General features: G+C 41.1%; 1 protein-coding gene across 2 annotated transcripts; it reads left to right on the top strand.

The window, feature by feature from the left end:
• Positions 1-1452: 1452 nt before the first annotated feature.
• Positions 1453-13812, top strand: hs3st3b1a (heparan sulfate (glucosamine) 3-O-sulfotransferase 3B1a). 2 transcript variants are annotated; one of them, XM_085454370.1, is made up of 3 exons: positions 1453-2249; positions 11993-12354; positions 12932-13812. In XM_085454370.1, exons 1-3 carry the CDS (start codon positions 1756-1758, stop codon positions 12976-12978), a joined length of 903 nt encoding a protein of 300 aa, XP_085310496.1. In that variant the 5' UTR covers positions 1453-1755; the 3' UTR covers positions 12979-13812. The 2 variants fall into 2 exon arrangements, with proteins under 2 accessions (XP_085310496.1, XP_085310495.1); XM_085454369.1 differs by having other exon boundaries at positions 11993-13812.
• The last annotated feature ends 643 nt before the right edge of the window (positions 13813-14455 follow it).

Below are 14455 nucleotides of genomic sequence, written 5' to 3'. Positions count from 1 at the left end.
ATTCACAATCACGCATCTTCATCGTTGTCGTGATTGCCGTGGCCCCACCCCCACAGCCTTAAGGGGTAAATGATTAACTTTTATGGTTCGTGATACCGTTTGTTTGTGTGGAACTACACGTTCACATTTTTGTGGCGTTAGCAAGGCCGTTCGGAATCATTATGAGGCAATTAAAGGTGACTCACGTGAACCGGTTATAGCACAGAAATGTGGGAGGCTGTCAACAAACAGCTGATCTTTGACACATGTGTTAGTTGGATGTATGTTTGTGTCAGTAAGTTATAAAGTTATAAAATCTGTGATGGCTTGATCTCCCTTGACAGAAACACGTATGTAGTAACGTGCTTCCATTTGATCAGTAGGTATTTAAAAATCACACGGGTCAAATGTGCAAATGAGATAATAGCGTAATTAGTATTCCTTTGTTTTTAAATAAATAAATAAACACATTTTTGATCTATTTCTATTTAGTTAAAATAAAAATTACCTACTGCTTTCCTTGGTGGTTCCCTGTGCTATAGTAAGCCACCTGTAAATTAAATTGTGCCTTACACCAAAGAGAGACCTCCTCTGTTATTATAATCATAAATACTTCAACTTCATTCTTTCATAACTAATTATTTTTATTTATGTATTTATTTATTTTTAAAAAGGCATATTTTGATTTTATTAAAGTTCCGCTCCAGGCTGAAGTTCGTGTGTGTTTTGGTGAGTTTTTTTTTTTTGTTTGTTTGTTTTTTTGCTTAGTCTACATTCAGCGCTTCACCTGCATCAAAGTAGACCAAGGCTGAAAGAAAAATCCCTGAACTTTCAAAATAAAAGTCAAGTGATATGGTAGAGAAAAGAGGTTTCTGGCCGACTTCTAATGTGCACGGAGGGGAAAAAACAGGAAAAGAAAAAGAAAATGTCAAAAATCTTCCAAAATTTGAAATGTGTGTTTTAAAAAAAATAATATTATTGTGTGTAATATTTTTTAAGCACAACCTGAATCGATGTTGTTCTAGTAATAAAAATGAACAAATCACAGTAAGTACCAAAGGGTGGCACATATTATCACATGAATGTAAATTTCAGCCTAAATTATGATCAGTGTGTGCTGTAATGTGAGTACATAGGTTTTTCTTCTTCTTCTTCTACTTATTATCATCATCATTATTATTATTTGTCTATGGATAATATCCTGCCATAGATTTAAAGTTATAATCTGATCCACTGTCTATAGATTGCAGTTGTATTAAAGTAGCGTATGCAAAAAATCTATATAAGGAAAAATGTATTAAATAAAGACAAATCATGGATAAAATGTGAATATGCGAGTGTAGACCGTATGTAGATTTCTTTTACCACTTGACAACGCTTACTTTGAAAAGCTTATCGGAAGTGATAATTTCTCTGCTTGACGCTCTCGCCTGAAAATAACTTGGTGCCTCAGAGTGATCGCTCAGACGCTCAGAGGCAGTGATGGGAGGCAAGCTGGTTCCTGACGCGCATATCGCTCAACTGGTGATCTGTTCGAATTGCTTTTTGCCGCTCAGTTTTTTTTGTTTTTATTTTAAATTAAAGTATTTTTACAGGTATTAAAGTGGAACTAGATGAGCATATGCAGTTCAGTTTTACTTCCCATGTTGGTTAAACGCTAATTTATGTTTTGGGAAATTGCGCAGCGGTTGTCCAGGAGCAGAACTATGGCAGAGGAGTGAGGCAGCTTTGTCAAAATGCAAAGTAACTGGAATACAACTTTGTCACGGCGGTCCTATGGAATATAGTCCGATTATACACAGTCTACATGTTGTGCCATCATCCCACGTGAAAAACAAACTCTTTGTATTTTGCATAATGCTGTCCCTTTGGGTGTATATGATATATTGCTGTGTTGGCTACTGCTCCACTGTTCCAAACCTGACGTACGGATCGGTGAACAGACGCGAAAACCACGCAGAAGTTGACAACCAGGGGTCCTCTTTAGGAGCGTCCAGGGACTTACTAAATAACGAGAACGAGTTGGACAGCAGAGGAGACGAGTGGGATGAAATTAGAGGCGAGGCGAAAGCGTTGGATGATAATGCCATGTCAGGTTCCCTCAATGAGTCGGAAAGTAAAAAGTTGCCCCAGGCAATCATCATCGGAGTGAAGAAAGGAGGCACCCGGGCGCTGCTGGAGTTTCTGCGCCTGCATCCGGACATCCGAGCGGTGGGAGCGGAGCCGCACTTCTTCGACCGCAACTACGATAAAGGACTGGAGTGGTACAGGTAGACTAGCTCACTCATCCTCACAGTGCAGTATTAAAAACCCACGAGTCACGCACACGAGCGCTACAAAAACACGCCATGCCTCATTTTCCAAAAAGCTGTTTGCTCATTGAAACGTGGGCTACTTATGTGGACATAAATCTCCAGTTGTCTGCAAATGTATCGCAATAATTGAGGTTTACATTGCTGTGATTGATCGTCATATTTTCAATCTTCATAAAACCCAACAACCACCTTCTCCCCTGGCTTATTAAAGACACAGTTATATTTACATTTCTACTAAAGCCTTTCATGTCCTGAAAGTCTAGCCTCACTTAACCAAAAGTTACGCCTGTAAATCATTTTGACAGGTAGCCTCATAACATCAGCTCTGATGATCGAGCTATGTGTGAAAGTTGATAAGAAGAAGAAACCAAGAGATTGCATTAAAAAAAAGAAAAATAATTTTACGCGGTGTATTTGTCACAGCGAAAACCATGTAACACTCGATTTCTATTTTATGAATATTAACAATAATGAATTAAATAAATAAATAAATACAAACACTCATACTGAGATTATGTAGTGTAGAGTGTGTCATGTATTATGGGCTCTAGTTAAACAGATTCACAGTTTGTCATGCTGATTACCAATCATGAAGGAGGAATATATAATGTAAAATATCCATTGTGGAAAGGAGGAAACACCATGCAGGTTCATTGCCTCTAACTGAAGCTCAACCATGGGGTTTATCCACAAAATAAATACTGCTGGTGAGATGTTATTTGTTTCCTCCTGTCATAGAGATATCTGCAGCACTGTATAATCTCTATATCTACCAGCATGAAGAGCAGGTTCAGGCTTTTAGCATATAAATGACAAACTTTTACAGTTTTAACAACTGTCAGTGAAGTCAAACCTTTAATGCACTCTAAGCACTTGAATAAGTGACACAGTACGAATTCACATTTTAATAAAGGGAAATTGTTATCATTTGCGCAGTTTTGTTTGGCCGCTTTTCCAAGTTGTGTCGATTTACACAAAGGACAGTTATTTTGTGCGTGTTTGCTTGACCCTGACTGACAGTTCCCGGAATTTTTCTACATCTATCCTTGGATCTTGACTTTCGCTGGCTTTCCAAAAAGGAGAGCAGGCACCAGGGAGAAAATGATAATGCAGAGCTTCCATTTAGACTTGACCTGAATTCTGGATGCGGTTCAGAGTAATAGCCTTTGGTTTATAGCTAGGAGTCAGCAAGTTACATAAAACTGTCATCTAACTTCCTGAAGTGAGATTCAACTTTCTGTTGATTCATTTGGAGTAATTTGTTTCAGAAGCTCAGTCGATCAGAGGCTCTCATCACAGATCTTTGGTTGCTTAAACACTGAATAAGGCAACATTTTTACTGTATTCTCTGTCATGGCAACTGTCGTCCTTGTATGCAAGCTCTTTACTATCACCTCAGCTGCACAATAACAATGCACTACTCTTAGTGGAAAAAGAAAATACTGTAGATTGGAACTGAGTGCTTTACATCAGAGCAGCCACATTGTTAACAAGAGATAATAGGAGATACTGCTGCTTCAGGTGTCCATTTGACTGAGCCCAGGGATTAACAGGCAATGTCAAAGGATGTAGACACTGTTTCAAAGCTGGCTTCATAGAGCTACAATAGGGGAAGCGAAGCATTGTTCAAAGGACTTCTTGCCTAAGCTCCTTTGAGAATTTCCGGACAGGTTTAGGGCATTTTTGGATGATCAGTCTACGGAGAAATTCTTTTGTCCATCACTGTAGACTCAAAAATAACATGAAACCGTCCTGCGCTTGAACACTTATTAGTCTTCATGCTGTTTTAATCTACAAGTAACACATGTCTGGAATGAATGATGGCTTAAAGAAAAGGAAATACCATCATTAAAGATGGATAGAATTTAATGTTCATTAAGTAAAAGTCCAAGAAAAAAACCTTTTACAGATAAGTGAGGCATACTTACTTCTTGTTCACAGTGACACATGCACACTAAACACACAGTTAGTGGCTGTGAGAAGCAGTTTGATCTTGAGAATGTTTAATGCGTAATGAAGACTTCTTCTTTTTTCAGAGAGGTGATCCAGCTAATTAAAACAACTCGGCTTGAGTTGTCACAGTGAGATCGCTGTGCCACAAATTGACCCCCTTGCAGCACAGCCCTGTGACATCTAGTCAGCCCTTAATGATCATTTAGTGGTGCTCAGAAAACCTCCGGCTGCCTTTAAGGAAGAGTGCATTGTTGCTGGATGATCTTTAAAAGTATACTCTGTAATACATTTGAGCTTTTGCTGAAAAAAAAAGTCATCAGACAATCCTGTGTCCACACTAACCAAGCCAGAAAGAGGCATCCACTGACTTGTTGGCCCATATCTTTCACTTCATTGCCCCCCGACTAATGGTGAGCAGTGGCTTGGGGAGAGGTGCGTTCTGCTGGGTGGGCTTATCAGCTCCTGGGGTGGCATTGAGTTGTGCCCGCACCATTTATCTGCTGTGATTGGTGTGTTCCATTCTGTTGGAGGTCTGTTGTGTCCATCCCTCTGGAGTCCCACATAGAGGAGGGGCCCTCGCCCAGCAGGAGGCCAACCACAATATAGCATGTTTTCACTCTAAGGCAAAAAAAGCGAAGCAGACATACAATACCACATGCTTACTCGAACAAAGCGCAGGAGGCAACTTCCAAAAGCCGTGGGAATGGCTTTTTTAGCACAATTCTAACTTCCTCCTCTATATCTTTTTGGACAGGTTATCTTCTGTTCAACGCTCTGATCAAGGTCTTTTGGGCTCTGTGCAGTAGATGTGACTTAATTGCTGTAATCATGTTTTTCCTCTTGAGGTTCCAAATATAGAACAATGAAGAGCTTTCTTACTAACTCATGGAGGGTGTCGGAGAACAGGGCCTAATCCTCCTTGGAGCCCCGGGGGAGCTTACTGCAGCCCAGCGGCAGATAGAGGGCAGTAAATTTAAAGTGAGTCCTTTCTTACTTTTGCGTGATGGAGCTCCATGAAAAGGGATGTTGGAGAACCCCTGAGGATTGCATTAACCCTGACAATAAAAGAGCAGACAATTAGTGTGAAACATGTTTTCTCTGCCTTCACTTTGTATGCAAATGTGCTCAAAAGGGTGAAAGTGCCCTTTGACGAAGCCCAGCAGGAGTTCATCAGGAAGAGCATTCACTGGAACCCGCCCAAGAAAAGACTCAAACACTACGCTTAAGCTTTTTTAGCCCGAAAGTTGACTTTCAGATTTTCTGTGCGAAAAGTTGCATTTCCCAGGAGCGGGTTTATTTAAATCCACTGGTATCTTTTTGCGCACTCAACACTTTTAGCTGCAAGGACACATGAGAACTGGTGTAAGTGAGACAGCTCTCGATGAAGGTATCACCCGGCTTAAACTAATGTGTCAGCACACTCACAAGAAAAGAAGTTTTGGGGGGTTTTTTTCCCAGCAAACCATGAAACCTTGCACTTTAAGAACTTCATTTCCTACAAAGACCTTTTTGTTTGCTAGCAATTCCTAGAATAAATCCTATAAATCGTCGATACTAGTAATGTGCGCATCCTCTCCCTATTCCAGAGATTGGAGGCTTAATTTGCTGCAACAACCCCCTGGGCTTTTGCTTGAGGCAATTTGTCAAACCACAGCACTTATTACAGCACTTTGGAAACACTGAAACAAAACAAGTTCACTCCATTATATCCCCATGAGTTGTTGACTTCCTCATCTCTCTCTTTTGTAGTTTCTTCAGGGAAAATGTGTTGTTTCCTGAAGCTGTCTTTCACTCTGCTGCAGAGACTCCCTGACAGAAAGTCAGGGCAACTTTAGAAACAACCAGTCTGCCTCAGCCATCTTTGTTTTTCTTCTTTGAAGTCTTGTTTTCGTTTTCTGATCCTCTCAAACCACCTTGCATCTGTGAGGAATAGTCTAATTGTTCCAAACATCACATATGCCAGAAACATAGATGTTGGATTTCTTTTCTATTTTATAATAACTCTAAAACACAATTTAAGCTTTTTAATGTACACTATTTCTATTCCATTACTGCTCAAAACAATACAAAGCTAAGCTGACGAGGCTCCGATATATTAATGCTATTAAGCTCTCGACAACTTTGTGCTTATTCAGTCAGCACACTAAAGCTTGATCATATTAGTTCGTTTTTCCTGGCCCTGTTATATCTGTGTCACAGTTTTTACATCCACAACTATGCAAGTGTTTGTCAGTGCTTTTTGCATTTGAGTGACTACTAGTTCACTTCAGCTTGGCTGCTGTTGCAGGACTGTTCACCCCTGAACTTTGATCCATAGATTCAGACACAAACACATTCCTGTGAACCCCCCTTAAATTTGATGGCTCACACTGTTGTCTCTTTTCATCTACTGTGTGTAAAGAAAGTAGCGAGTAACTCATACAGGCTTACTATGCACTGATAGCAACAAAGGTTTTTATAGCTGTTGTCATAATTACAAAAAAACAGTGCACGCTAAGCGATTAGCTGAATGTTATTGGATTGCATTTTTGAGCACCAAGACTTAGATTAAAAGCTCTGTAAAGAATGGATTGCCTGAATTCTTAGATGTTAAAGGAAGGCTGGCAGTTGTGTGAGAGAAACCAGAATGGCTGTTCCTCCTGTTTCTCCTCCTCCTCTCTTTAAAACAGGCCTGGTTCCACCAGGCAACCAGGTGGCCTTGAGTTCTGCATATACTGACAGTAATAATGAAGGACATGCAAAAGCTGTTATTTGTGGCTCCATAAGAAGGAAATTTAAAGTGTAATGACGATGTTTTTGATACTTAAAAGGAAGGCGCACAATGGCTAGAGAAATCCTTGCGTGTTAGTACACTAGTCTGATTATTCCGAGTGGCTGCATACCACACCTCTCATCCTGTCTTCGAGGAGAGGGATGTTTCCCACAGAAGCTCAACTGCTCTTGGAACTGCAGGGTAAGATTAGAACTCATCATGCCATTAGATAACGTTGAGGGTTTTTTTTCAAGCACTGTCCCTTGTCACTAGGATCTAAGAAAGCTGAAATATAGATGCCAATTAGAGTCAGTCAAGCAGAATAATGCAGAATACAAAAAAAAGCCTCCTCCTGGAGTTTTTTTGCACCTTACTTGCTCCTTACTGAACTCATTACTGAGGACATCACCCAGCAGCTGAGCACCAAGCTACATGCAGTGATGTTGTAAATTCCTACCTTTGAACCTGCTTCCTGATAGCAATGAATGTAAACAAGGCACCAGAAACAAGCCCTGTCTCCCCGGCAGCCAGTTAAATGGACACACCTGACTGCCCGGCAGACAAAACAGAGGCCCATTACACAACCCACCACTCCCAGATTAATGTCTGTCTGTAGGTTGTGCTATTGAGGCAAGAAAATGCAGACGCTGCATCTAAAAATGCCTGCCGACAACTTTGGCGTCAGAACAGAGGGGTGGGGGCATGCAGTCTCCATCCTCCGACAATGCACCTGATTCCATCTAATCCTTGTATTTACTCTCTTCCTCTCTCCTTATCTCCCCATTGCTATTGCTCTGAGTGAGGTTTGTCTGAAATGCAATTTAGTTTGTAACATGACAATTATAAGCGTTTTTTATTTTTTGCTTCATGACTCAGAAAACACAATCCATTTTGTTTCACACATACAACCAGGGTCATAGGTAAGCTGGAAACTATGCCTGTTGCATAGGCCAGGAAGCAAGGCACACTTTGGAAAAGCCAACTCAGAGTAGAGACACATTCAATTTAGAATAACCAGTTAATCCCACTAACTTCCTGTCTTTGGACTGTGGGAGGAAGCTAGAATACCTGGAGAAAACCCACACAGCCACAGGTGCAAACTTAGCCAGTTGGTGGAATCAAACCCAGGATTCTAACTAAACACCGTGCCACCATGGTTATATATTTGGCTATTAGCTTTGTATAGCCAAATAAAACCATGAAAAATTCATGAAGGGGTCAAAGTCAGCACCTTATGGCTCAGTGTGCCTCAATGCTAAACGACAATGCATTTGCATAGCTGACTGATAGATGCACTGAAACCTATTGGTTCCAGGCAACATTGTTTATTAAGCAGAACAAATTGCAAAAGCTTGCTACATCTGCCCCCCCCTAAGGCAACTCGCTCTCAGACCTCGTTCAGTTGGAGATGTTCTCCTGTTCTCTATCGGTGCTAAGATGAATAATGCATGCCCTCATCACGCAGGTTGTTTTTCTCATTGACTAAGTGGAAAGTTTGATAGGTAGTGAGGTTTTGTGCCTATTCGGGCCTCGACAAAGGGCCTACGGCACTGCACTTGTGTTTATTCAAGAGATGGAGAAGATAATTGCAGTGGGCTCCAGTATAGTTTTTTTGTATCTCTCTCCTCTGTTGTTTTCCATCACCTTCAACTGTAGCTAAGGTTCTCAGGGAGAGGAAAAACACTATAAATATGTAAGACCCACAGCTTCTATAGACAAAAGAAAGAGCAGGTGACATTAGGCGAAGAAACTGTATAAGGAAGAGAACCCCTCTTCTGTATAAATTGCACTAATACAGTGGGGCAAAAAAGTATTTAGTCAGCCACCGATTGTGCAAGTTCCCCCACCTAAAATGATGACAGAGGTCAGTAATTTGCACCAGAGGTACACTTCAACTGTGAGAGACAGAATGTGAAAAAAAAATCCATGAATCCACATGGTAGGATTTGTAAAGAATTTATTCGTAAATCAGGGTGGAAAATAAGTATTTGGTCAATAATAAAAATACAACTCAATACTTTGTAACATAACCTTTGTTGGCAATAACAGAGGTCAAACATTTACTATAGGTCTTTACCAGGTTTGCACACACAGTAGCTGGTATTTTGGCCCATTCCTCCATGCAGATCTTCTCGAGAGCAGTGATGTTTTGGGGCTGTCGCCGAGCAACACGGACTTTCAACTCCCGCCACAGATTTTCTATGGGGTTGAGGTCTGGAGACTGGCTAGGCCACTCCAGGACTTTCAAATGCTTCTTACGGAGCCACTCCTTTGTTGCCCGGGCGGTGTGTTTTGGATCATTGTCATGTTGGAAGACCCAGCCTCGTTTCATCTTCAAAGTTCTCACTGATGGAAGGAGGTTTTGGCTCAAAATCTCACGATACATGGCCCCATTCATTCTGTCCTTAACACGGATCAGTCGTCCTGTCCCCTTGGCAGAAAAACAGCCCCATAGCATGATGTTTCCACCCCCATGCTTCACAGTAGGTATGGTGTTCTTGGGATGCAACTCAGTATTCTTCTTCCTCCAAACACGACGAGTTGAGTTTATACCAAAAAGTTCTACTTTGGTTTCATCTGACCACATGACATTCTCCCAATCCTCTGCTGTATCATCCATGTGCTCTCTGGCAAACTTCAGACGGGCCTGGACATGCACTGGCTTCAGCAGCGGAACACGTCTGGCACTGCGGGATTTGATTCCCTGCCGTTGTAGTGTGTTACTGATGGTGACCTTTGTTACTTTGGTCCCAGCTCTCTGCAGGTCATTCACCAGGTCCCCCCGTGTGGTTCTGGGATCTTTGCTCACCGTTCTCATGATCATTTTGACCCCACGGGATGAGATCTTGCGTGGAGCCCCAGATCGAGGGAGATTATCAGTGGTCTTGTATGTCTTCCATTTTCTGATGATTGCTCCCACAGTTGATTTTTTCACACCAAGCTGCTTGCCTATTGTAGATTCACTCTTCCCAGTCTGGTGCAGGTCTACAATACTTTTCCTGGTGTCCTTCGAAAGCTCTTTGGTCTTGGCCATGGCGGAGTTTGGAGTCTGACTGTTTGAGGCTGTGGACAGGTGTCTTTTATACAGATGATGAGTTCAAACAGGTGCCATTCATACAGGTAACGAGTGGGGGACAGAAAAGCTTCTTACAGAAGACGTTACAGGTCTGTGAGAGCCAGAGATTTTCCTTGTTTGAGGTGACCAAATACTTATTTTCCACCCTAATTTACGAATAAATTCTTTACAAATCCTACCATGTGAATTCATGGATTTTTTTTCACATTCTGTCTCTCACAGTTGAAGTGTACCTCTGGTGCAAATTACTGACCTCTGTCATCATTTTAAGTGGGGGAACTTGCACAATCGGTGGCTGACTAAATACTTTTTTGCCCCACTGTAGCGTTTGGGTGATGTTTGTAGCTAAAGTCTTCTCTTCTCGCAGTGCTGTGAAGAGCAAAATCTTGCCATATTCTGTTGGTTTGCTGATGCAGAATTGCACGAAGAAAGCTGTTGTTAAACCAACAGATGGTTGGAAATTGTGGTAATTGTTTTAATGACATGACATGACTCCCTGCTTTCCTGTTGTTTGATTTAGATCAGCCGTTCACTATCAAAACCTAAGAATATTACCATGCAGTGTAGCAACTGAAGATTTACATTGTGACTAATGCAAACCCACATGAGGTTTGATTGAAAGGGATGCTTGTTAACGCAAGGCAATATACCATGGCTTAACATTTCTTTGTCAGAAGAAGAGATATGTGCACACTGCTCTTGATTCAAGTCATTTGTCACATCAGCGTGAGATCTCAGACTCTGATTAAGAGCTGCGGGGCACCAAAACGTTAGTTCAACATGCAATGCAATTTCTAAAAAAAGAAAAAAAAATGAGATGCTGTGTAAAGTAAAACTGGAATGCTATAATTTCTAAATCATTGCATTCTGTTTTTATTTACATGTTTTTGATGATGGATGAGGACCAGATGAGGAAAAGAGTCGAATCAGCAACTCCATGACTCGATCCCAGCATGAAAATTGCATTCCCTACTTGCACTCAGCTGTATAGGAATATGTGGTGTTGTATCCAAACTTTGTGTAACTGTTTGTTTTTTCATGGATTTAAAATGCTCACCAGTGATTCTCATCATAATAGCCACATATCTCTCTCCCCCTCTCTCTAGAGACAAGCCAACCACCCAGTTCGCCAACAGGCAGCCAACCAGCCTCTAATGCTGCTGCGTGTTTGGCTTAGTCCTAATCCCCCTTGGCTCACTTGAGCCATTATCCAGTGAGGGCTGCAGTTAACAGGCTATATTATGATCAACCCGAGCCATCCAGGGTTAAGAAGAATATGCAGTAATGGGAACAGACAGGTTCCAAGCATATTTCCAAAGGAATGCAAAGCTTCATCAAATTGTCACATTTCTCACAAAAATACTGATATTAGGAGAAAGGTGCATGACATTAAAGTGCATAAAGCTGCCTATTCATAGCTAAACCAGCATCTTTAAGTATAACGTAATGAGTCTGAGGAATATTTCAGTGTGATGATTGTGAGATGATTTAGGTCATTAGATGTTTAATGCAGGTACAAGAGGGACACGAGGGTGGATGTCTTCCTTTACAGCTTGTACTCGGAATGTGGAACTGTGTATTTTTTTCCCCCACACAGTTACTGAAGATTGATAGGACTTCTGCTTTACCTGCCAGCCCTTGTCACGTCATGCACTGTCACAGGCTTTGTTAATGCAGCTCAAGATTTCTACTACTGTCTTCTTGGTGATGACTGACTAGCTTCTCTTTGACAGTGTTTATAAAGCTGCCATGAAGTGATATTATGTCATCGCTAATCTCATCGTCCTTGATTGGCACTTTTGTAAGCTGTTAACTCTACAAAGGAAAACAGAGTATACAGCGGAAATGGTAGAGTAGGTTTTTGCAAAATATGTCATCTGCAGTGCAAATGTAATTCTTTGTGTTTGTTCTTTACAGGGAATTAATGCCTAAGTCATCAGAAGGCCAGCTGACCATGGAAAAGACCCCCAGCTACTACGTTACTAAGGAGGTCCCTGCTCGAATCTACGCCATGTCTAAAGACACAAAGCTAATTGTAGTTGTCCGGGATCCTGTCACGCGAGCCATCTCAGACTACACTCAGACCCGCTCCAAGAAGCCAGACATCCCTTCTTTTGAGAGCCTGACCCTGAAGAACACCTCGGCAGGTCTGATTGACACCACATGGAGCGCTGTACAAATTGGCATGTACGCCAAGCACCTTGAGCGCTGGCTCCAGTACTTTCCCATGGAGCAGCTGCTGTTCGTTAGCGGAGAGCGTCTCATTACCGACCCTGCAGGTGAGATGGCTCGTGTCCAGGACTTTCTTGGGCTGAGGAGGGTGGTCACAGAGAAGCATTTCCACTTTAACCCAGCAAAAGGCTTCCCCTGCCTTAAGAGACCTGAGGGGAACAGTAGGCCACATTGCTTGGGTAAAACCAAAGGCAGGACCCATCCTAATATTGACCCAGAGGTGGTTCAGAGGCTAAGAGACTTTTATAAACCCTTTAATTTCAAGTTTTACCAGATGACTGGTCATGACTTTGGTTGGGACTAAGAAAAAAAAATGATGACAGGCTCACGCTGGTTATCTGGAATTTCTTTTTGTTATAATTATATCACTCTGGAGTTATTGTTTTACAGTCTATGTACAGTATTTGGTGGTGTGTAAAAAGATCAGAAGTCTATTTTATGATAATTTATTGTTATGATATTAACTCACTAAGCTGCCTAACTAGGTTTATTCATGTTTTTATTTGTCGCGAGCTACAAAATCTCTCTTTTTTTTGACCTAAAAGCACACAGTTTTACAGGTATTACAATCAGGGTCACTATGTTTTCTTTTTCTTTCTTTTTCTTTCTTTTTACCCAATTCAGACCCAGCTGACAACAAAACTGGTAATATCCCCTTAACATTTGCCTGACCCTCAGAGGTCTGTGGACCCACTTAGTCAGGTCGATACAGGCCTCAGCTGATCCAGCGCAACTTGCCAGGTAGATCAATAAAGTAATAGCTCCTCATCATGTCAATTATACCTGAGTGATGGCATTGTCTTGATCTCTCAAGCGTCTCAATAAAACATTGATCCATTAATGGTAGCAAGTTTATGGTCAACCTTTGAGCCAAATTCAAGTTAATATGAGAATATAAATTTCCACTGCAATATTCTGACTTAACCACTATTTATTTTGTCTCTACAGAAGAATGTTGATCGGGTTCCAATAGAGTCGTGTCAAATCTGTTTTGTATGTTTTTATCCATTTTCCAAAGAGCTGCCTCCCAGATTTCATAACGCCTATAGAAAATGATTTATATGAAAAGTCATATGAGCCATTCACATTTATTGATCTGTACTGAAATTGCTCTCATTGATCACTCTGTGCAGCTTCTTACTGCATCTGATAGTGGATGTGTTAATTATGCCCTTTCCCACAGTACATCAGCTGCTGGAGTGAAAAGGAGGACTTATTTTCTTTACTTTCAGAAGAAACTAAACCAATATAGCCTTTTAGAATTCCTCATCTAAGTTTCATTTGTGGTTGAGTTTTATTCAGCCTCTACAATTCAGCAGTTCCGACATCATCCAGGGTCATTCTAAAATGATTTGCTACAACGTTGTTGTTGTAGAGGCACTATTTCACTGTATGCTTTGCTTTAAAAACATTGAAATTAGTTGGGTTTAAATGAGATGTTGATTAAAAGGTGCAGTCTTGTCATCTTTAATAAAGAAATAAAGAAAGTGTGTTTTATCAAAGTCAAACAATGCAGTCTCTGGCATCCTTGGATTTTCGGTATGGTTAGAAAAAAAAATAGGATAGTGCTATAAATGTGTTTTATTTGTTGGGTAGCAGCGTGGGTTATCAATGCTTCAGGTTTATGCAGGCAAAAGTGTAATCTTGTGTCTAATCACCATTCTACACATTGTTGCGCTAACAGGCTAATTAGCACGTTAGCTGTCTTGGCTTCCCACTGCCACCACTAAGAGGATTTCGTTGCCATGACCCCCACAAACACATTAAGTGTCAGGTTTCTCATCAGGCCAGAAGTGACTTATTAGGAAATGCACCGGATTGTTTTTTTTGTTCCTGGATGAGCCTTCAGGAGTCCATTTATATATATGAGCGATCCCCCTCATGCACGTTGTAGTGTTCATAAAGATGATACTGCTGTCGATTGCATAGCATTCAGTCTGTTTTTCACATTTCTTTTTATTCCAGAAAATATTTAGAGCCTTCTGTTAATATGCTTTATCGTACTTAGATATCCTGTTGAGGCATTGTGTGTTGTCCTTGAACTAGTCTCAAACAATGTGACCCATCCATCAAGCAGAACAACTAATCGCTGAGCTAAGGTTATGGTTCAAGAGAGGTATGAATCACCTCCCTCTATTAACAAACAAC

The sequence above is a fragment of the Copadichromis virginalis genome, linkage group LG4, assembly GCF_057382275.1.
Source record: "Copadichromis virginalis isolate Kocher_CV1m ecotype Utaka linkage group LG4, C_Virginalis_male_GT1.1, whole genome shotgun sequence".
Classification (NCBI taxonomy): Eukaryota; Metazoa; Chordata; class Actinopteri; order Cichliformes; family Cichlidae; genus Copadichromis; species Copadichromis virginalis.
The sequence above is the reverse complement of the archived record's forward strand: the minus strand, read 5'-3'. Positions and strand labels throughout refer to the sequence as shown.

What these genes read in the sequence shown, in the direction of transcription:
- hs3st3b1a (XM_085454369.1), top strand. Translation starts at nt 1,756, where the DNA reads ATGGAATATAGTCCGATTATACACAGTCTACATGTTGTGCCATCATCC. An exon ending in AAAGGACTGGAGTGGTACAG is followed by an intron (nt 2,250 to 11,992) that starts GTAGACTAGCTC and finishes TGTTCTTTACAG; the next exon opens with GGAATTAATGCCTAAGTCAT.